Raw genomic sequence first — 21902 nt, 5'->3', positions numbered from 1 at the left:
CTGATTTATTTGCTTAAAAACCCGTTTAGTGGATAATAAGTCAATAACAATGATTATTTAAATATACTTAGTCTCAAAGTAATTGTTGTTATCAAACTCCACCGAAAGCCTAAAAAGCTTCAACTTCTCGATTTTCTTTATCATGTATGATTAGAAATTAACAGTTAGAGGGACTCTAGTACTGGTATTCCAATAAACTATAGGATCAATGTTGGAACCAAACTTTAGGGAGATGAAGATCATCATCTTTCTTCAAGAATTATCATGTCAAATTATCAAGAACATAATAATATTATATGTGGAAGTGTACCTGAAATTTTATATATAAAAATATCTTTAGATTCATTAACTTTAAATCTTAGAAGATCCCTATTAATTTGGGTCAACCTTTTCACAATATATAGCAACCAACATAAAATTATTCTTAATATAATATATGTACAAGTCCATAAAAAGTTCTAACAATCTATCACTAAGGCTCTTCATATATATATGTATGTATAAATAACTTTATAAATGTACGTCACCTTATGAGCCAATACCATCCATAAATTATCATAATCTGAAGTACCTCAAAGCAATACCATCCATAAATTATGCCAATATTCGACCAACGCTGATTTTGTTACATTTATCATAACTAAATCTTTTTTGATCATGAATATCAACATAATCAATTAGTAAAAAAAATCAAGTATGAATGTATATATAGCATGGGATTTACATGCAATATGATCTAAGCATACCTATTTAATTTCCAACTGATCCTCCTGAAAAACAATTCAGAGAGAAAAAAAAAGTTATTGAAACTTTATATCTATAAAGATAACCTCAAAATTGTCTGGCCCGACACTTAAGAGCAGAGCTAGCTATTAAGTTACGAATTCGCGTGAATTCAATAATAGGACGACGCTAACTAATAAGTTACCGGCTACATGAATCCTAAAATCTTATACATTTGATAAAAATTTATTAAATATTCGAATTAAGCTCACTTATTATATTAGATATTTACTTGAGATGTTCATAAAAATATTTCAAATTTTAGATCCGTTCAAATTTATCCCTCTATATTGAAGAACTGACAAAATTGGCCGAAAGTCATACTTTGCGGTCAAATGTATCCCCGTTGTTGAGAAACTTTTTACCTATCCTTTTTTTAACAGAAAAGTCAAATCAATGTTAAATGCGGCATTCTGTAAAAATAAAATACACTCTAGTCTAATCTGCCCAATCCGACCCGGCCCAATCCACAAAAAAGCCAAACAAATATATCCCTCCCTTAATTTTATTTGTCGAATTTTTTCAACAAATATACCACTCCCTCGAACTAGACTTTCAAGCATGATTGAAATATACACTTCTATTAAGGAACCTTAATTAATTAACATTATTATTGATTGAATTACAGGGACTATTGGAGCTGAAATGAATAAAAACATAGAAGGTATTTGTTTGACGAACTAGACTTTCTAACATTGCACGTTAAAAGCGAAGTATATTTGTTTGTTGGGGAAATTCGACAAACAGAATTGAGGCAGGAACATATTTATAGTTGTGTGTTTTTAATTTATGGGTCGGATGGATTAGATTAGAGTGAATTTTATTTTCAATAAATGGAATATTTAATGTTGATTTGGGCTTTTTTATTAAGAGAAAGGATATATATGAAAAATTCTTAATAACGATGATAAATTTTACTTGAAGGTATGACAATAAGGGTGATGAGAGGTATATTTAACTAATTTTTTTCACCCTTTTCCCTGAAAAAATAATACTGAACCAAAAGCTTTCTGTTGAGGGGAGTTTCTCAAATATTTATAAATAAATATTTTATATATTTGGCCTACATTGCTTGTATCGTTTACCGGTTGACCAGAAGAAGTTTATAAATATATAAATTCCAATATATGTTGGTGAAATGAAAAACATCATTCTACTTGAAACCCCACACGGTGTACGAATACATGCAATTTGACAAAATACATCCGCCAATAATTAGTTCACCATCACCACAACAACAACAACAACAACAACAAGAAATTAAGTATAGCTAGCTAACTAGAGCTAAGCTCAGCAACACAAGAAAGAAAATTTTTCAAAAGATCTATCAACAAAAGTTTGGAATATTAGAAGAAAAAAAGAATTAAAGTGGAGAATTAATGGAAAGGGGTGGTGCAGAAAGGGATCATCAGTTAAACAACTACAATTTACAAGTTTCTTTCTCATCATCATCAGTAGCAGCTAATAATATCCATGAATTGGGATTTGTACACTTTGCAGATCATAACTTGAGTTTCTTAGCTCCTTCATCACAATCTTCTCAAATATCTCAGCCACTTCAAGCCGCCAGCGTCAGCGTTACGCCACCTACCACTATCAACACAAACGTTGCAGCTGGCGGCTCGAATAACGTTACTGGTGGTCTAGGGTTTAGCCACAATGAACTTGTCATCAATAGATCTTCTTGGAACAGTGACCAGGTAATTCGGACGATTTACAAGCTTCTCATCTTTTGGAATTTTAGATAGGCAGAGTTATTCGATATTTGTGCTGGTGAAAGGTAGCACATATTCAGATGAAAAAAAGGATAACAAGCTTCTTGTCTTTGTGATATACTAAAAATAATATTGGGATCTCTTTTAGGGTTTCTCTAATTATTCTTAATTAATTTACTTTGTAATGATCTCTTCCTTTTTTCTTTTGATTTTTTTAAATTTGTGTTATGTATTTTATGGATCAACTTTATATAGGTGGAAACACTAGATCCCAAGGCTGTTAATGACGAAAATTGCGGCGGTAATGCCAACGAGGGTAACAATTCATGGTATGTATATCTCTCTCTCTTCTTTCTCTCAGATTTAATGAGTATTTATTTTCAAAATGAAAAGTAAAATGTTGAATGGATTTCACCTCATACTTTCATTTTATAGAACAACTTTCTTCTAGCATATGATTGATCTTGGTTTTCACAAAAGGAGGAACTAAACAAAGAAGGATGGGGAAGTTTTGGAAATTTGGACCATGATCTATTTACTCTTTTCACAAAAACTCATGCATACTTCTCTTCTTTTCTTCCTTTCTTTTTACCTTTGGAAATGATGTGGCTAAAAATGATATTCATGCATACAGATTTTGATTTACAAGAAGTTTTTAATTGACCACACCAGAAGAGAGCTATTTTATGCTTAGTTCATTCCGTCAGATTCTAAGAAATGAAGCGTTCAACTTTCACACGTGTGGTGGAATGACAAAGATTTCTTCGCTCTTAATTAGAGTTCAGGGTCTTGGGAATGAACTTCTCTTCGGCAGGTAGCACTAAAATCCTTCATAGTGGGGTTTTAGCAGGGTGTACGTATATCGCAATTAGTCGGACTTGTGAGCCTTCCACAATGCGTATCAGAATTAATCAGACCAGTGGATTTCGGATAAATGCTTGGAAGAAAATAAGCTTGGTTTTATTTTCAACTCCACTATTCATTAGTACTACCTCTAGAAGCTTCTTCATGATTTACATTAAAACTTCAAAAGATCTAGCTAGGCATTCATGCAGGAAGATTCTTGCATCATGTTTTCTTGAAATGTCTCTTGTTCTTTAATGTGTATAAATACTATGGTTTGTGCTATGTATGTGGTGTGGACGGTGTGTAGTGCATTTTGAGAAGGACTAGTGCTATAGCTAGATATCCACTATATATTATAATGCTCAAGTATACATATTTGTACCCACATCATGTCCATCATCAAATTAAATTCAACTCACATATGATAAGACTTCTTTAATTTCTTTGCTAGAACAAGTATAAATTTTTATTGTTGTCTCATGAGCTTATTAAGTGATTATTTACTAGCAACATTTCATTTGCAAAACATGTAGGTGGAAGACTTCATCTTCAGACAAAGGAAAGGTGAAGATAAGGAGAAAGCTAAGAGAACCAAGGTTTTGTTTCCAAACAAGAAGTGACATTGATGTTCTTGATGATGGATATAAATGGAGAAAATATGGTCAGAAAGTTGTCAAGAACAGTCTTCATCCCAGGTACCTAATGATATTTTCCATAATTAATTACTACCCCCATTGTAATTTATGTCACACATGAAATTTCGAGAGTCAACCAAGTTCTTCTTTGGCCGAAATTTCTTTAAGTATATGTCTTTTAATATTTTAAGTGGTTAACTCTTGATGATTCATATATTTTACGTAGTTTTTAAAAATATAAATTTTATTTAAAAAGACTTAAAAGTTTCTATATGTCTAAATTCACGGTTAAAATTTAGAAGTTTGAATCTTGAAATTAAATTTTAACTGTGCCGCATAAATTGATGCAAAGGATGGGTACCAGTTTCTTTCGTTTTTGTTTTTCCCTACAACTAAGTTTTATGTAGGAATTTTTCCTTTTTTGGTTAAAAACATAAATATTTTAAATATTTAATATGTTTCATTACAAAAGGATTGCTACTGTTAGCAATGTGATTGTTCAAGGTAGTGTACATTTATCCGAAACAAGTTTAAGAACACTAATTTATCTACCTCAATACTCTTTTGAATTTAGGGCAAACATACGAGGAACTTCGAAATAGACATTTTTACTTCTAGAAAGTAAGAGAATTATTTGGTTTTAATTCCTTCTCCTCTACCTAATTATTTGTGTAAATATCTTTTTACACATCAATTTCTCCCAAACCATCACTTTCACAAACTTTGGGACCAGGGACAGGACAGAGGTAGAAGTCCAGATACAAATTAATCAAACTCAATAATTCTTACTTAAATATTATTGAAAATTTATTATATATATTAAATTGAATTCTAGCTCCGATTTTGCTTGGGATTTAGTTAATTTCTCGAATGATGATCCAACTAGGACATTGGGCCAACAATATCATCCCAAGTTTTTTCTCCTGGGGTTTAAATAAAAACAAAAAATAGGGAAAATGATGGGCTGCTCTCAAATAGTTTTGGGAAGTACAAGAAATTGTATGAATTGGTATTATTACTTCTACTCCATATCTAGAAGGTGAGATATAGAGACCCTGTTGGCAGTAGGATGTGGACCATCAATCAATATATATTGAATTCTTCTCTAACCATTGAGTATTTTTTTCTGCTTCAATTCCCATTCCCTCTTTGTATTTTTGTACTTTGGCTTTATTTGTATGAGCATTTCTCTTTTTCCCCATTACTAATAATTACCTTAATTTAAATAATAGTATTTGCTATATATTCGTATATATAGTTCGAAGTTCGAACAATGTTTGAAAGAGATTTGGTAATGGACCACATCTACTTATCTTTCTCTTCTTTTTTTCATTTTGATAATGAATGACAGTGACATATATGTATACTCTGGTGCCATGTTGATGATTATGAATTATGATGAATATAAAACTGCGCATATATCAGATAAATTTGTTAATTTGAGTGAAATACACATATAATTATAGTGTCAAAGAATGTGGGTTGTAATTTATTAGTGTAACAATGCATGAAACATAGTATGTCTACATAGAATTGAAAATGCCTATGTATACCCTCTGATCCCTGAAGTAGATAGCTAGAAGGATACTATTGATCAAGCCAGCCCAATTTAGGATTAGTTATTAAATATTGACAAAGCTTAGGATTAAGTATATTACTAATAATGAGAACGTAGTGTTCTATCCTAATGAATGCCTCTATATAATGAAGTCATTGCGTTACGTAGAGAGGAAATTAAGAAGAGAAATGTTAAGAGTTGTATTTCTACAGTCGGTATTATTTTATAATCTTGTTTAAACATGGAGGCAAAACACATGCATTTCTCTAAGATATTAAAATACCATATTGGAACTTCTTATTAACTTTTCTGATGATTGTGGTGTCTAATGATAAGCTTATATACATTTCGACTATTTTCACGAAACACCTGCTATCTTACACCAGTGCAGACACCACAAAACACTATTCACACACTTGGACAAATGGAAAAAAAGTTCATTTACTAATATATTTGCTTCGGATCAATTTGAACCTCATATTGAAATTCCTATTCAATACTAAGTAGCATAAACCAATTGCCAAGTCAAATTGGAGTAGTTAAGGTAAAGCATGCACGAGAAAATGGAAGGAGTAGTTAACTACATGTATATATGTTTAATATAACAATTAACATCTGCTTGTTAAAATTGATCCTTTGGTTAGTATTAATTAATTTTCTGATTCTTTGTTAAAGTAGCAGACAACTTGCAAATGATGTATACATTTTCTTATGGGATGTATTCATGTCATGTTTTTGAATGTAGGAGTTACTATCGGTGTACACATAGTAATTGTAGAGTGAAGAAAAGAGTTGAAAGACTATCAGAAGATTGCCGTATGGTAATAACTACCTATGAAGGTAGACATAACCATTCTCCTTGTGATGATTCTAACTCTTCTGATCATGATTGTTTCACCTCTTTCTAGAATTAAATATTATTATTATTATTATTACTATTACTATCACATCCACCTTAATTCTGTATATATTTATATACATTCCACTTTTAGCTTTCAGACCATCATATATTATTATAGCTTTATAAGGAACACCAACAATTATTGTCACAGCGGATCATATAATATATTGTGCCTAGCTTCATGTTGCTATGGAGTATGGACTATGGTGGATTTTACTAGTGGTTATGCAAGAGTTTTTCTTTTTCCCTTATTATGTATGGCTCGATACATTATGTAGCCAAGACCGTACCATATGGTCTAGAAACTTGGCTATTAGCTACCAGGGTTAGCGAGGAACAAACTGTATGTTGTTATTGTGAGGGACTTTGCGACATTGTCCCTCATATACAAATTAAATCTTTTAATTTTCTTTTTAAATTATGCATAATTTATATATATTGAATAGCGGACATTTCTCATCTGTTCTTTTCTTATAGTAAAGTAAGAACCTTGTTCCATTAGCGCCAGAGGCAAAGCCACCTTATGGCTAGGGGTTCATCTGAAACCCCCTTCAATGGAAAATTATACTTTTTTTTTTTCGAAAATCATAATATTTGTATATGGTTATAATTATTTTTTATGTACATATAGTTGATGTTAAACCCTGTTCGGCTAGTTCTTTTGATTTTGAACCCCGTTAGTGAAAATTCTGACTCCGTCACTGATTAGGGCGGGTTACTAACTTCACATACACATTGGTGATTACAAAAATCCCGTAATGTAAGGTACGTAGGTCAAGTGGGAGAAAACAGTTTATTGGTAGTGCAGCTTGAGTTATATATATATGTATATGTGTGTGTGTGTGTGTGTGTCGTTTTGACGTGAGATTGTTATTTTTCTGGAGTTTAGTACAATTTGTTTTCGATTCATGATTGCCAATTGACATGTACATAGTCTATTGTTGAAGTAATTAATGTTAACAGATAAGTACACCCCTTAATAATAACAGCAGCTTTTTGTGTACTTAATTAACTGGGACCCTAATGGTTAATTATTTGCTTCTTTTAGTCTGTTGAAGTGGAGCATAGGGTCATCATCCATAAGAGTCATTGTGAAATAAGTATCTTTCTGGTAATAAGTTTTAAAAGTTGGAAAAAAATAAATTATTAAAACTTGTACCAACAATATGACCAGAAAACATATACTATTAGCTAGTGCTCCTTTCTTGTTGTAGAATTTATAACCAGAAATGAAGTTGGAGAATCCTTAGACATCACGAAAACATAGTATAGTAATAGTCTAAAGTCAAGTTAAAAAATGATTATGCAAAATCTCAAGTACAATTTCTTTGGATATGAGGGAAATTTGGTTTCAAAGTAACTTCTAGCCTCTAGGTAAAATAAAATACTTCCTAGTTAAGTTGAAATGTCATAAATCAATCGATTTCATGTATAGAGAGAAAAACAAATGTATCAATTTTTTTGATTATTACTTGAATAGACATTTTCATTCTCTAATTAAACACGCCATTTATTGATTTGAATGAAGAAACACTTGAAAACTTGGCCACGAAGAAACACTTTGTATGCTGCTAAGTAGTTGAAGAGAACTATTGAACTTTTTAAACCATACTAAAGCGTTGTTTGTTAGGTGGGATAAGGATAATAATTTCAGAATAAAATTTGAAACTAATTTGATATCATGTTTGGTGTGAGGTATTATTCAATATGTTTCTATTTTCTTATTGTTCCTACTAAATATAGAGATTTCAGAATACTTGTCGTTCTTACTTTAAAATAGATATTTCATAATACACCCTCCCTACTTTGATTTTTATCTTTACTTGTCATTTTTAACAAATCAAGGAAAGACAATTTTTTTCATGTTTTACTCTTAGCATTAATTACTTATTCTCCAAATCATTTTCTAATTGAAAAAGGGGACAAATATACCCCTTAATTGTGATAAATGATATGTATATACCTTCCATCATATTTTGGGTACGCATATGTCCGTATTGTTAATAAAATGATACATATAGCCCTTCATACTAACGGTAGGGGCATATATGTATCCAAAGTATGACAGAGAATATATATATCATTTATCATAGTTCGGATACATTTTTTCTTTTTCGTTTTAATCTTTTATCCAAACAATTAACCCAAACACACTACCCGACCCAATAAACCCATCGAACCATATTTCAAACTAAGTCGACCCGACCTCTATTTTTTGTTCCAAATTTGATGCCCCCTCTGTTTTTCTCTTAAACGTAAACCTCAATCAAATTGTAATGATTGGTCGCTACTACTAGTTGATGTTTATTGATTGGAGGGAGTGGACATTAAGTCGGAGGTGGATAGAGCTAGGGGTGCATCAATGGTTCGCCGATGAGGTGTTTTTGGTTCGACGGAGATGGATGCTATATGGTGTTGAAAGATGATGGATAGTGTTTTTTCAATAGAATTTCACTGAAAACTGAAACGTGAGGGGTTCAATTATTTATTTGGTATTATTTTTGGGTATTATGGGTTAATAATTTTTTTTTGAAATTGATAGGTGTGAGTGTTATTGTAGTATGGGTATACATCGTTATAAGGGTGGAAAAAATGCGTCTGTTAAATAGGCATCTCTTGAATTTTAATATGGACCGGGTCGGGTAGTGGGTTATTGGGTCAAATAGTGGATTTGTGTTAATTATTTGAAATAAAAAATTGAAATAGAAAAGGGATAAATATACTCCTGAACTATGATAAATTGTACTTATATACCTTCCATCATACTTTGGGTACACATATGTCCCCACCGTTAGTGTGAGGGGCATATCCGTATCATTTCAGTAACGATAGGGGCATATGTATATCCAAAATATGACGGATAGTATATACGTACCATTTATCATAGTTCGAGGATAATTTATCCGTTTTTCGTTTTCAATACTTATTACTAAACATCAATTAATAGGGGAATTATGGTAAAGTCACTACACCAATCATTGTTTTCTAAGTAGGTGTATCATGTCAAAAAATGATAAGTAAAAACGAACAAAGAGAGTATTTGTCATTTTAGAAAATCAAAACATAATTAGTTAATCATATTTGTTTTCATCTTTTTCCTTAGTCATAAACATGGAGAGAGATATTAATATAGTGCAAAAATGAAAAGTATAATAAAGATAAGTAATAAATAAGAGTAATTTAGTCAAATTACCTTCTAGTTAATATTTTTTTAAGGGGTGTGCAACTTAAAAAAGTGACAAGTAAATAGGAATGAAAGGGTAGCTAATTTACAGATTATTTTATTCAACCATTTAAACTAAAATGATAGAATTACTATTCTATGAAAGATGTAAAATACATCTCTTGGGTTGTCATGTCAAAAAATGATAAGCAAAATCGAACAGAGAGAGTACTTGTCAATTTAGAAAATCAAAATATAATTAGTTAATCATATTTGTTTTCATCTTTACCCTTAGTCACAAACATGGAGAGAGATATTAATATAGTGCAAAATTCGAGAAGTATTAAATAAAGATAAGTAATAAATTAGAATAATTTAATCAAATTAGCTTCTAGTTAATGTTTTTTTTAAGGGGTGTGCAACTTAAAAAAGTGACAAGTAATAAATAAGAATGAAAGGGTAGCTAATTTCAAAATTATTTTATTCAATCATTTCAACTAAAATGATAGAAGTACTATTTTGTGAAAGATGTAAAATGCATCTCTTGGGTATCCCTACTTATCCATCCCGAATAGTTCTTTGGTTAGTCAACAAGTTATTTTGGGATTATAATCTCAAGATTGTAATAGGGTTTGCGACAATCTTTACCAAGTTCGAACTACGAGATCCGCTGATCTGCAATATTCACCCCGGCCCACAAGCACAAATCCTCGGCGCGGATCATTTTCTTTTCTATCCTGATGCTTTGATTAAATTTCCTTTGAGTCGAAGGTCTATTAAAAGTAATTTTTTCATTCATAAAGATTGGGGTAAGGTCTGTGTATGTACATTTTATCTTCCCCGAAATGCATTTATAGAATTAGGTATGTAATTGTTGTTGTTGGTTAGTGTGATACTGAGTACTGGTAATTAATGCATGTGAAGGTCATATTTTGACTTGGCTTCTATCTTTGGGCAAATTATACTTTGTTCTTTTCCTCTAAATTTCTGCTCTTTCTGAAAATGATACAAATTGAACGAGGAAGAAAAAAAATCAAATAATTTTAGATCCTTTCAAACTAAAGCTCGAATATAAAGAATGTCAAACTTTCAAACAAATAAAAAAGACTTCTGATATGGCTATAGTGGATAATAGTTGGACTTGCACGTTAGCTAGATATTCTCAATGTCTTTTTGTGCATTGACCTTAATTACATGCACCTCTTCCACTAAGGTGGCTACTAATGACCTGCATTATCAGTACTGTGTCACCCCCTACTGGGATACACACGACTTTGCACCAGTACTACTATTATTCTATTGTTATAATTTCTCTTCCAACCAGAGGCGAACTCAGAATTTGATGTCTGGGGTGCATCAGTATTGTCAAAGACGCGCATAAGTTTTGAATAAAGACTCAAATTTGTGTTGATCGTTCGCTTCGTTTAATGTGCAGTTTAGGTTCTAATTTATAAGATATGCTTTCCCTTGTCAATGAGGCTTTTCTGGAGATACAAACACTAAACTATTGATATTTCACTTAATTAAAAAAAAAAAAAAATTGTGTTCATATATTTGTCATTCATACTTATATTATTATTCTTGAACTAGACATATGTTTATATTTTTTTTCCTTTATGCCTTTTTTTGTTAAATCTTACGCTTTATTTGTACTTTGTGTTTAAATATAATGGACCTTGAAGTTTTTTTTTGCCCTCTTTTGCTTTTGCTAAGGCGATGAGAATTGTCTTTAAAACTAGAACTTGGTGGAAGAGAATAATATCTATCCATTTCAATTTACAAGAATCAATAAACAAATTCCTACAAAATAAAAAATTCATCAAGAATATAAGTAAAAATAATTATTTATTTATTTATTTTTAATCAAATCTCATGAACTTAAATAGAAGCAAGAAATAAATAAATTTTACGCACTAACTTTCAAGCAACAAGTAAATATTAAAAGCAATTAACATTACCCAAACTTGAATAAAAAAATAAAAAAAATGAAAGGAAGAAATGTGTACCTATTAGCATCAAATAGAAAATTGCTTTTTTCTCTTTGTTTGGGTACTATTAATTTGTAAATTGTAGTGTCCGGTAGTACAGGGAGTTTGGAATTGGGGAAATACGGGTTGAAAATTGGAATTTGGGGAGAATATGGGGCTTGGGATTGGGGAAAGTCCTTTTTCATTTAAATATATATAAAGGAGAAGTAAAATGAAAAAATCAAGCGACTCGATGAGGAATCAAAGACGCGACGTTGGGTTAGAAGGGCGTCATCATTTGAGTTCCAAACTAGTGCACCCACACAAGTTTTATTACTAAGGGTGCACAATTAAATATATTAACATTTTAATAGGATATATATACGTATATATACAATTTTTTAAAAAAGTTACCGGGTGCACGTGCACCCTCGAGGCACCATCTGGGTCGGCCTCTGCTTCCAACCAAAGTTTACTGTTGATGAACCTATGTCTCATGGTAAATTTTGACCTTCACCTAGTCCAAGCTAATTGTCGACCAAGCATAGCCAACTAGTTAGCAAGAATCGCCCCGGCTAATCAGTTTCCAGTTTGCTATTATTGAACTTGTAATAAGTATTGACAAACTTCAGACAAAAGAGTGTTCATATATATGTGTGTTATCCTCAAGGCAGTTCAAAGTTATCCATATATAAGGATGCTTATGCATGGTCTCTAGCTTGATTTGCTACTCTATATTAAGTCATAACATAATTAGTTTGAGGTTGCCAACTTGATTTAGTGCAGCTCAATACAACTAGCACCTTAAAACTAAACGAATAATTTACATGCCTAAACCATTTTACATCTATTTAACAAAATATGTACAAAATATATAGGGCTTTGTAATTTTTTGTATAAATATACATATAATGTACGTACTTATACACATGAAACTAAAGGAAAGTTACATGCCTAAACCCTTCTACATCTAGTTTGCAAAATATATAGGTTGTGTATATTTTGTATAAATATACATATTTATGCACAATATATATACACTGTTAGTAAATATGTAGTGAATATTTTGGCATGTTGATAAACTAGTATATTCATAACTTTTGGGAGACTAAAACCTATTGGGCTAATCTGTTTTGGGTTTTGGACTCGATTAAGCAAGACATGCGCCGGCCTGGCACAGATAGTAATCAACCAATAATGACAAGTTGCTTTCCATCCAGTCACCAAAAATACACAAGACAAAAATTACCATTCATAATAATATAGGTTGAGCAAGGTAACTAAGGTTGTAATAAGAGATTTCACGCAAATGGAGTTAGAAATTCAACTATTCAAGACTGGATTGGACTTTAAAGTCAGATAACACAGCTTACTTACACCAAGATAATCAAGATAATCAAGTTTGAGTTCTAACTCAGTAGTTACTACTACTACTACATACCAATATACCATTTCAAAGACGAAAGGGCAAAACACCCAAAGAAGTTTCATAAACTTTACGGTTCAATGTAAATAATGCTTATGCACTCTGGTTCCAAGAATCAATCTTCTTCCAAATGTCACTTTCATACCTATTGTACCAAATAATTTTCATTCTATTTAGAATTTATGACATTAGAGTTGTGTTTGGTTATACTTTTCGCAAAGGAGTGAAGAAAACACTTTATTAGGAATTTATGAAGATGAAGTTGGAAAACAGGTTTAGAGCACTTTTCCAAATTTGAAAATTTTATAACCAAAACGCTTATTTTGAAATAAGGTGAAAAATTATTCTGAAAAAAAAATAAATAAAGTGATATATGCTGGCATTTTAAAGGGCAATGTTCCCCATCAGATTTGCAAAATTCTCCTTCATTTACCAACTTAATGCTCCTTAAAGTTTTATCATTATCTCAAAGTGAATTTTTGTCAGATCTTACATCCGTTTCATTGTGGCATGCTTATCATTTTATTGCGTGAAAATTTTCTTTATCTCTTTCTGCTTTATCTAATATAGGTTTATAATTTAGCATTATTGCGATGACTTTAAAATTATATATCAACTTTTCCTTGGAAAGCTTAGCTATGTCATTATTTGAACCTCACACACATTTCTATCCTTGAAAGAATCCTTTCACATAAACAAGACTCTAGTTTACAAAACTTACAAGTCGTTGGAACCAACTGCCATATAAAACAATATGGAGTTTGTACAGAATCAGTGAAAAGAAATTTTGATTTCACAATTGTAGTAATCCTCCAAATAGTCATTTTCTAAACTAAAATTAATAAAAGATGTTGAAGCAATCTCAAGTAGTTAGTTTCATAGCTTGTAAACTACAATCTTTTAAGATCTAATGCTATAACTGGACCAGCTCAGGATGAAGGAAATTCAGCTGATGAAATCCCAAAAATACAGGCTCTTTTTCAAAAATGTGTATTCTATCAAATGTTCAACAAAAGTGAAACTGATTGAGTGAAAAGGAAAGGAAACACCCTAAGTTGCAAGTTAAATAGGAGAGAATATTGTCATTTTTTATAAAGTTTTTGAATATCCTAAATTTTAATTTCGAAGTATTTAAATAATCTAAATTCAATCTAATCCCGAAAATTAGTCAAATTAACTTTTAGAGGCAAACAAGAAGAGTATTTTGGGACAGAGGGAGGATTAACTTATTCTCTCTGTTGATCCCTTGCAACGTGGAATGTAAGAATTTGCAACTTGAAGTTCTCCCTGAAGAAAAACAACTTGTGCCAGATTGGACTGATGAAAATTGGATCTCAACCACACATAATAACAGCAAGCAGTCCATGTAGCTTAGACATGTCCATAGATATTGCTAGAGAATGCCATCTATAAAGATGGGCAAGGGACAAGAAAAGGCCATAATACTTGCTGAGCTTATCAACAACATCATTCCCTTCAGACAGTAGCAAATGTTTCTATGAAATCCATATAGATTATAGACCAAACACTGAGAGAGAATAAAAAGTGGTTGCAATTTGCAAAAGCATTGCTATGCTGAAGCATCACAATTATTTTTTCGGCACTTGTAAATGAAGCCCGAGATGCGCGGTCTCTTCATTTTTGATGCGGCACCAATGCCAGATTCTCCAAAAATACACTACTTTTGAAGTATCTGACACGCATCTGTTGACACTTTTGAAGAGTCCAAGCAACATCAAATGAAGCTAACCAAATCCTGTTTGATACTTCCCTGGAGGAAAAAGACATGACCTTCCTAGTTTCTACATAGCAGTTCAAATACGAAACGAGAAACAGCAATGGAAGTTTCATAAATATCAGTCCCATATAATTGCTTATAAAGTCAGGTTCTGTCTTGAATCTTTATGAGAAATTTCTGTAAGAGTACATCCAACAATTAAATAATCCTCTCCCAAGTCGAGTCATTTTGAATATCTGTTGTACCAATTAAGAGTTCTTGGTCCGGGCTTGGCATCAAGAAGTGTCAGAACAACGTGTGAAGAAGTTCTAGGCAACTTCAGAACCTCCTCGGATGCCTCTTCTGACTTATAGGTGTCCCCTTCCCAGAAAATCATCAGTTTTTCCAACACTGTTGCATTCATCAGGAAAAACCTTACTAGTTCTATCTCATCTTCATCACCTTTGAAACCAGTCAAATGAATCGACTTTAGATGAGATTCCAAGCACACAATGCTTTCATCGAGATCAAGCAGTTGCCAATTCATATACCAGTCTACATTCTAGCAGACAGTTGAGAGTCAATAGAAAAACCAATTCAGGCAAAGTAAGCTCTTATGTTGAAACAACAATATAAATAAATAACAATAATTAGAGTCTAAGCAACCATTCCTCGATTAGACGATTAAAAGTGGAAATGCCAAACAGGATTCTTTTCTTAATGTTTTGCACCATTTACTTTCTCTTTGATTTTTTTCTTTTTTCCCAAGAGTTGTATGCAGCCTCTTCACTCAGTGACACACCCATGTCGTATTCTCCAAAAATACACTACTTTTGGCGAATCCTACATGTGCCAACTGACATTTTCTGAAGAGTCCAAGCAACATAGCTACAGATGCATTAAAAGACCCAGTGATCTATTCATGTTTCTGAGTATGGTACCGTTTATTTATTTTTTTTAACAAGGTAAAGGTACACTTATATACCTACTATTCAAACCATAACATCTATCTAACCAATATCCCGAGATCAATGGCGTAAGATTCGAAACTCGGTGGATAATGGGCTCATTCCTCTAGCCTTCTCTACATAAAAACCAGGCTTTTCGTTTTATCTGCAGCAGCATTATACTAATGCCACCTTTAGACCATATCTTTTGTGCATGAACACATTTGAAACACATCTGCAAAGTTCTAGCATTGAAATGAGTTCATTTCCGAATCTCTCAATGTCAATTATTTCTCCATTGATCAACTTAATGTTCCCTAAAGTTGTAATATCATCTCAATTCTTCTCAGACTTCCCCTACATCACTTTACAGTTCAAATTTATTTCAACGATTAAAATCCACGCAGCAAACATGATTAAAATTTTGGCATGAGTAAACAGGTGATTCATGCCGACTTACAAAGTGAGTGTTCAAGATTATAACTGATGATTAGTCAGATCCTCCCTCTCATTAAGGCATGTTTATCGTTTTGGTGAGTGGAATTTTCTTGTTAGGGTCAAATTACTCGAATATAGGGTTATAGTGCAGCATTCTTACAACGAAATTGCAATTATCAGTCAACTTCTCCTTGGAAGGTTTAGTGATGTCAGTTTTTAAGCCTAGTTTCATACCTTCTGTTTTAGAAAAAATCCCTTTCATGTTAAATCATATAAAAGAAACTAGTTTTCTTACATAAAGTCCTTCTGACCAACTACCATATAAAAGAAACACGTTTTCTACAAAAGAATTAGTGAAAACGATGACGATCATTACCTCATCAGACCATAATTTAAGAACCTCCAGATTAGGAGAATACTTTAGCAATAGTATCATAACTTGCATGGACTCTTCATGAATTACCACTTCCAGTTTTAAGGACTTCAGCTTATAAAAAGAGACTGGTACAAACCCTACAACAACAAAAAAACAAGAAAACGGAGTTTTTATTTTCAATAACTAAGAAGTATGAATTAAATCGGTAAGGAGATCAATTAAAAGGCTCGACAAGCTGGCCAAATAACTCTATATGTTTCATTAATACTTGTTTTTCCCTTTTACATTTAACATAAAGAGAGAACTTTACCGAAATAGAAGTCATGCATAGCTCCAAATCTGATATAGAATGATGAACCTCCTTGATCATGTTATGCAACATTATGCCTCTTTCTTCAGTTGAACCCCTATCCATAAGGTTGACGCAAACAACTTCTATTGAGAAGAGATTCTCAACAACTATGTCCTTTGGCACTGGACCACTATATTTGAAGAACTTTAGACTCGGGCAAGAAATTTTGATTTCACAATTGCCGTAGCTCTCCACATTAGAAATGCCATCAACTAAAGTAACGGACATAAGAGACGTCGAAGCAATGTCAAGCAGCCTCATACCCTCTACACCACAATCTTCTAAGATCAAAGTTCCAAGGAATCCACATTTTGAGATCAACCAACTTGTGAAATGCTCGTTTGATAACTGAACTTGCTCCCAGACATGTGCAGTTTTAGAACTTGCAACGATTCACAATTTACAAGACAATATGGCAACTCAAATGGTTCACCAAGAGAAAACTCTAATACAACTTGTTGAACAACTTGCCTAGTTATTGCATGAATCCACCGTAAAATAACTACTTTATCGAAGATATTGTTGCAACAGAGAAGAAAACAGACAAGCTTATTCGCCCTTTGAGAAATTAAGACCCAATTAATAAAGTCTCTAAATTTCACAACCATTGCGAGATCACAAGGCTGATTGATCCGTTCTGAATAAAATAGATTAAGATCCAAATGCAGGTAAGGCATTGTAGTCCATATGTATCTCCATCTTTTGGACAATACACTCAACTGAACTACATCAAAAATATAGAGAGACGACAGAATGTGGTGGAGTATATCATCCGGCAATGAGCTTATTCCGTCAATCCCTTCACTTGTAGAGTTGGTTATCTTGGGTTTTGTTGTTGATGTTTCCATTATACATTCAAACCTCAATAAAGTGTCCAGTGTTCGTCCGGAAAATTCATGACTGCTATGCAGGGGTGGTGTTATATATGTATAGTGGCATTTGACGTTTGAATCTCAATACTAAACAAAACGCAAAATTAGAAAAATTAGGAATATGAAAAAGGCAAGCATCAGTAGCTTTCTCATGAAATTATAAAATAACCTATGTACACTAGTTATATACAATTTTTCTTTAAATTAGATATTCCTATTTGAAATTCACTATGTGCATGATATCAAATGATGATTATCATAAATATTTTTTGTAGCACGCATGAAGCGGGGTCCAATGAAAATCCTCGACTATTTATTAATGTATTTTTCTGACATTTATTTGCATTAAACTCTTTTATTTATTTATTTATTATTTTATCTATTTATTAGCTTATAAACGGCACTAAAATACACTAATAAATAGTTCGGGGTCCATAACCCCCCCCAACCAAACAGAGTTCAAACTATTACAGCAAATCTGATACAAGTTTCATCAAAGTCTGCATTAGCCGATTTACAGAGAAAGAAGAACAGAGACGCACATTTTTTGGCCCTTGGGTAACTGTGTTTTCCCGCTTTCGGAGAGCGAAAAAGAAGATGACATATTAACTAGGGTTTGAATTAATTGAAACTAATGAAAACATATTACAAGTTCAAGTTGAGAAAAAAAAAATTGGGGTGCTCATTCATTTCTTACTAAAACATATTTGTTTAAATTTATTTATCTATTCCCTCGGTTTTGTTTCAGGTGGCGCTCTCTTTCTTAAAGAGAGTGTCAAGTCAAAAAGGATCAACTATTTTAAAATGAATCAAGTAATTTATAAAATTAAAATAAGTCTAGCATTTTTCTTTCTACTATTAAAGGACAAATTCCTAATAAAATACTTTTTTAAAGAGAATTACTCCCTCTGTTTCATAATAAATGAATTATTGAATTTTGACACACAGATTAAGGAAAAAAATATTAAAGACATAAATTTAACACAATTTTTTATTTTTACTCCTAAAAAAGAAAAAGTTGACCTTATAATACCTTTTCAAAAGTTAATTGGTTGTCAAATCATAAAGGTAAATTTGAAAAAAAAATTCAATACTTATTTTGAAATACCAATAAATACCCCAACAATTCATTTATTCCGAAACGGAGGGAGTATTAAGTAAAATGAAATAGAAGAATACTTAAAAATACCTTTTTCCATACTTAACTTGAAATGTTTTTTTTTTTTTTCTTCAAACTTTGTCCAAACGCCTACAAATATTAAAGTTCACTATATGCAAAAATCTATAAATTCAGAAAAAATATTCACACCCATATGGACTATAATCTTTTCAATTTCTTCAAAAAAAGAATAATAGAGAAGGGATCAAAACATCATAATTGCAAGTACAAGATCGAGAAAAGATTTGTCTACTTTTCACAACTTATTTACCTTCAAGGAATAGAAGCTCAAATTTTAAACAAGCTTGAAAATTGGATCTCATATAGTATAAATAACATAAATATCAACCCTGTTAGAAGTAATTACACTTTCTCCTACTTGTAAATTACTTTACTCTCTCTCTATTAATATACAAAACCTAGCCGACACTCTGTGTATATGTTGGGATTTTTATAATATGTTTAGGGAGTTGAGATTTTTTGTAATATTGAAAACATAAGTTGTGTATTTGTGTAATTTTTAGTTTAAATAAAGATGTTGTCCATGAATAGTTGAGCTAGTGAATGTGCTGTGATAAGGAATGGCATGGGACGAAGAAATGGTCAATTGTGAGCTTAGCAACTATGACCCAAACCACAACATTTCCATTAGATATTAGGATTGGGTTTCAATGAAATTTGGCATGTACTAGCTTTAAACAAAGGATTAAACTATAAAGTAGGATCATCTCTCATTGGAAGGTTGAGTTTTCCACAATTAAAGATCCATTGTTCTTCTTTACACATGAACTTACACACATCAGAGATCTGATTAAAATGCACAAGAAATATATATAAGGTTATTTTCTTGCATTTAAATTGTAAAGGAATATATTCACTCATTTCCTCGAGCTGTACAAGTACACGTACATTTAAATCACAGGCAAATGAGTTTTCTTTTCACACTTGATTCTCTTAGTTAGAAATTATGTTACGTGTTGGTTTAACCAAACATGCAATGAGGATAAATGAAAATTCAGGCATTATCAGAGCTAATGAGTATATGGAATGGACAAAGGAAAACAAATGGTCATACTTGTTGAGCTTATCAACAATGACCCAAACTAATATACTCCCTTTATATTAGGATGAAGTAGATATGATTTCAGTGTCCTGAAGTACCAAAGTTATTTCTTTGGCACTTGTAAATGAAGTACAGATAAGAAGACTATGACCTTCCTAGCTACTCTACAGTCCAAAAACATGAAACAATCAAAGACCGGGGTAAATTCTTATACAGTTTGGTTCCGACTTGGATCTTCAAGAGAAAATCCCAATAAGAGTACATCCAACAAATTGAGAATAATCACCTCCGAGGTCGAGTCATTTTGAGTATCTATCATACCAGTTACAAGAACTTGATTCGGGTTTGGCATCGAGAAATGTCAGAATAACCTGTGAAGAAGTTCTAGGAAGCTTCAAAACCTTCTCTGATGTCTCTTTTGGTTTATCAGGATGCACGTCCCAGAAAGCATATTTGCCCCAGAAAATCGTCAGTTTTTCCAATATCTGAGCATTCTTCAGAAAAAACCTTAGTAGCTCTATCTCGTTTTCTCCACCCTCGAAATCAATCAAACGAATTGACTTTAGATGAGATTCCAAGCATACAATGCTTTCATCAGGATCATGGATCTGCCAATTCTCAGTCCGGCGTTCACCCTAGCAGACAGATTGAGAGTCAAAATAGAAACCATTTTTTAGTAAATATTTACTATACTGAAACAACAATAAATAAGAATAAACACCCATTTCCTACATTACAAGTGAAAATGTCAAACAAGATTCACTTCCAAATTGTTTGATCTATTTCTCTTTGGAATTTTTCTTTATACCCGCATCACAGATGCATTAAAATACTCATTGATCTGTTCATATTACAAAGCATGGTACCTACTATTCAAACCATGCCATCTATCTAATAAGCATCTTGCTCATCTCAGGGCATCTAAACAGGCAATCTCCTCATTAAACCAAGTGAATTTTTAGCATGTCTCTTGCCGTCTTAACTTGCCCATGAGAACATTTGAAACACATGGCTAAAGTTCTAGCATTGAAATGAGTTGATTTTGTTGAGAAGCAAACACAATCTCACATTGGAAAAATAGAGGAATATGTCCAATATTTAAGTGTGTCACCCAACTCCACTAGTATGAGGCCTTTTGGGAGGTGCTAAAAAACAAATCTGTGAGGGCTTGGCCCAAAGCGGACAATATCATACTAGTGCGGAGTTTGGGTGAAGTGACATGTGGTCCCAACAAGGGGTATCAGAGCCCAGATTCAGGTGTGTCGGAGTGGTGATCTGCGGGCGGTGAGAAGTTCCCGGTGTAACGACAAGACTGGAGATCTGCAAGTGATGCCTTGTGTTGAAAGTTTTCCTGGCGAGTGGTGGTTAGGTGGCGTGTCCCGTTAGTTTTTCTCCAATTGGAGAGTTTTCCACGTTAAATTTTTGTGTTGTTATTCTCTTTAATTTCTCTGTTATTTTCTACTTGAAAGCGGTCCGGAAGGGGTGGGAAAAATAGTCGATTTTTCTAACAAGTGGTATCAGAGCCTTCGGTGTGGAATAATTCTTTTGAAATTTTAGTATGCTCTGTGGTTGCAGCTTTGTCTGATCTTCCACATCAGAAAAAATTTCTGAATTAGAATTATTGTGTCCAATATTTAAGTCTTGTTGGGACCGCGTGTCACTTCACCCATTGTCCGCTTTGGGCCAAGCCCTCACGGATTTGTTTTTGGACACCTCCCAAAAGGCCTCGTACTAGTGAAGTTGGGTGACACACTTAAATATTGGACATGTTTTCTCTATTTTTCCGATGTGGGATTGTGTTTGCTTCTCAAAAATCCCCCTCAAACTAAGACCACATCACCTTGTGACCTCCCTTTCAGTACTGCCACTACCAACCAGTGGGACACGTTGCTTGACCACCACTTGTCAAGAAGACTTTTGATACAAGGCACTAACCATAGATCTCAACTACGAGGTCACTTCACATGATCTGCCAAATATTTTG

The 21902-nt window shown here is 32.6% G+C and overlaps 1 protein-coding gene and 1 pseudogene across 1 annotated transcript; one reads left to right on the top strand and one right to left on the bottom strand.

The window, feature by feature from the left end:
- The first annotated feature begins 1913 nt into the window (after positions 1 to 1913).
- On the top strand, positions 1914 to 6897 carry LOC107857197 (probable WRKY transcription factor 12). The gene is made up of 4 exons (XM_016702133.2): positions 1914 to 2483; positions 2754 to 2827; positions 3878 to 4039; positions 6283 to 6897. Exons 1-4 carry the CDS (start codon positions 2163 to 2165, stop codon positions 6443 to 6445), a joined length of 720 nt encoding a protein of 239 aa, XP_016557619.1. The 5' UTR covers positions 1914 to 2162; the 3' UTR covers positions 6446 to 6897.
- An 8057-nt stretch (positions 6898 to 14954) lies between these two features.
- Positions 14955 to 17672, bottom strand: LOC107860516 (annotated as a pseudogene).
- Positions 17673 to 21902: the final 4230 nt, after the last annotated feature.

Source organism: Capsicum annuum, chromosome 8, assembly GCF_002878395.1.
Source record: "Capsicum annuum cultivar UCD-10X-F1 chromosome 8, UCD10Xv1.1, whole genome shotgun sequence".
Lineage (NCBI taxonomy): Eukaryota > Viridiplantae > Streptophyta > Magnoliopsida > Solanales > Solanaceae > Capsicum > Capsicum annuum.
This window is presented reverse-complemented; position numbering and strand designations above follow the sequence as displayed.

What these genes read in the sequence shown, in the direction of transcription:
- LOC107857197 (XM_016702133.2), top strand. Translation starts at nt 2,163, where the DNA reads ATGGAAAGGGGTGGTGCAGAAAGGGATCATCAGTTAAACAACTACAAT. An exon ending in CTTCTTGGAACAGTGACCAG is followed by an intron (nt 2,484 to 2,753) that starts GTAATTCGGACG and finishes AACTTTATATAG; the next exon opens with GTGGAAACACTAGATCCCAA. An exon ending in AACGAGGGTAACAATTCATG is followed by an intron (nt 2,828 to 3,877) that starts GTATGTATATCT and finishes CAAAACATGTAG; the next exon opens with GTGGAAGACTTCATCTTCAG.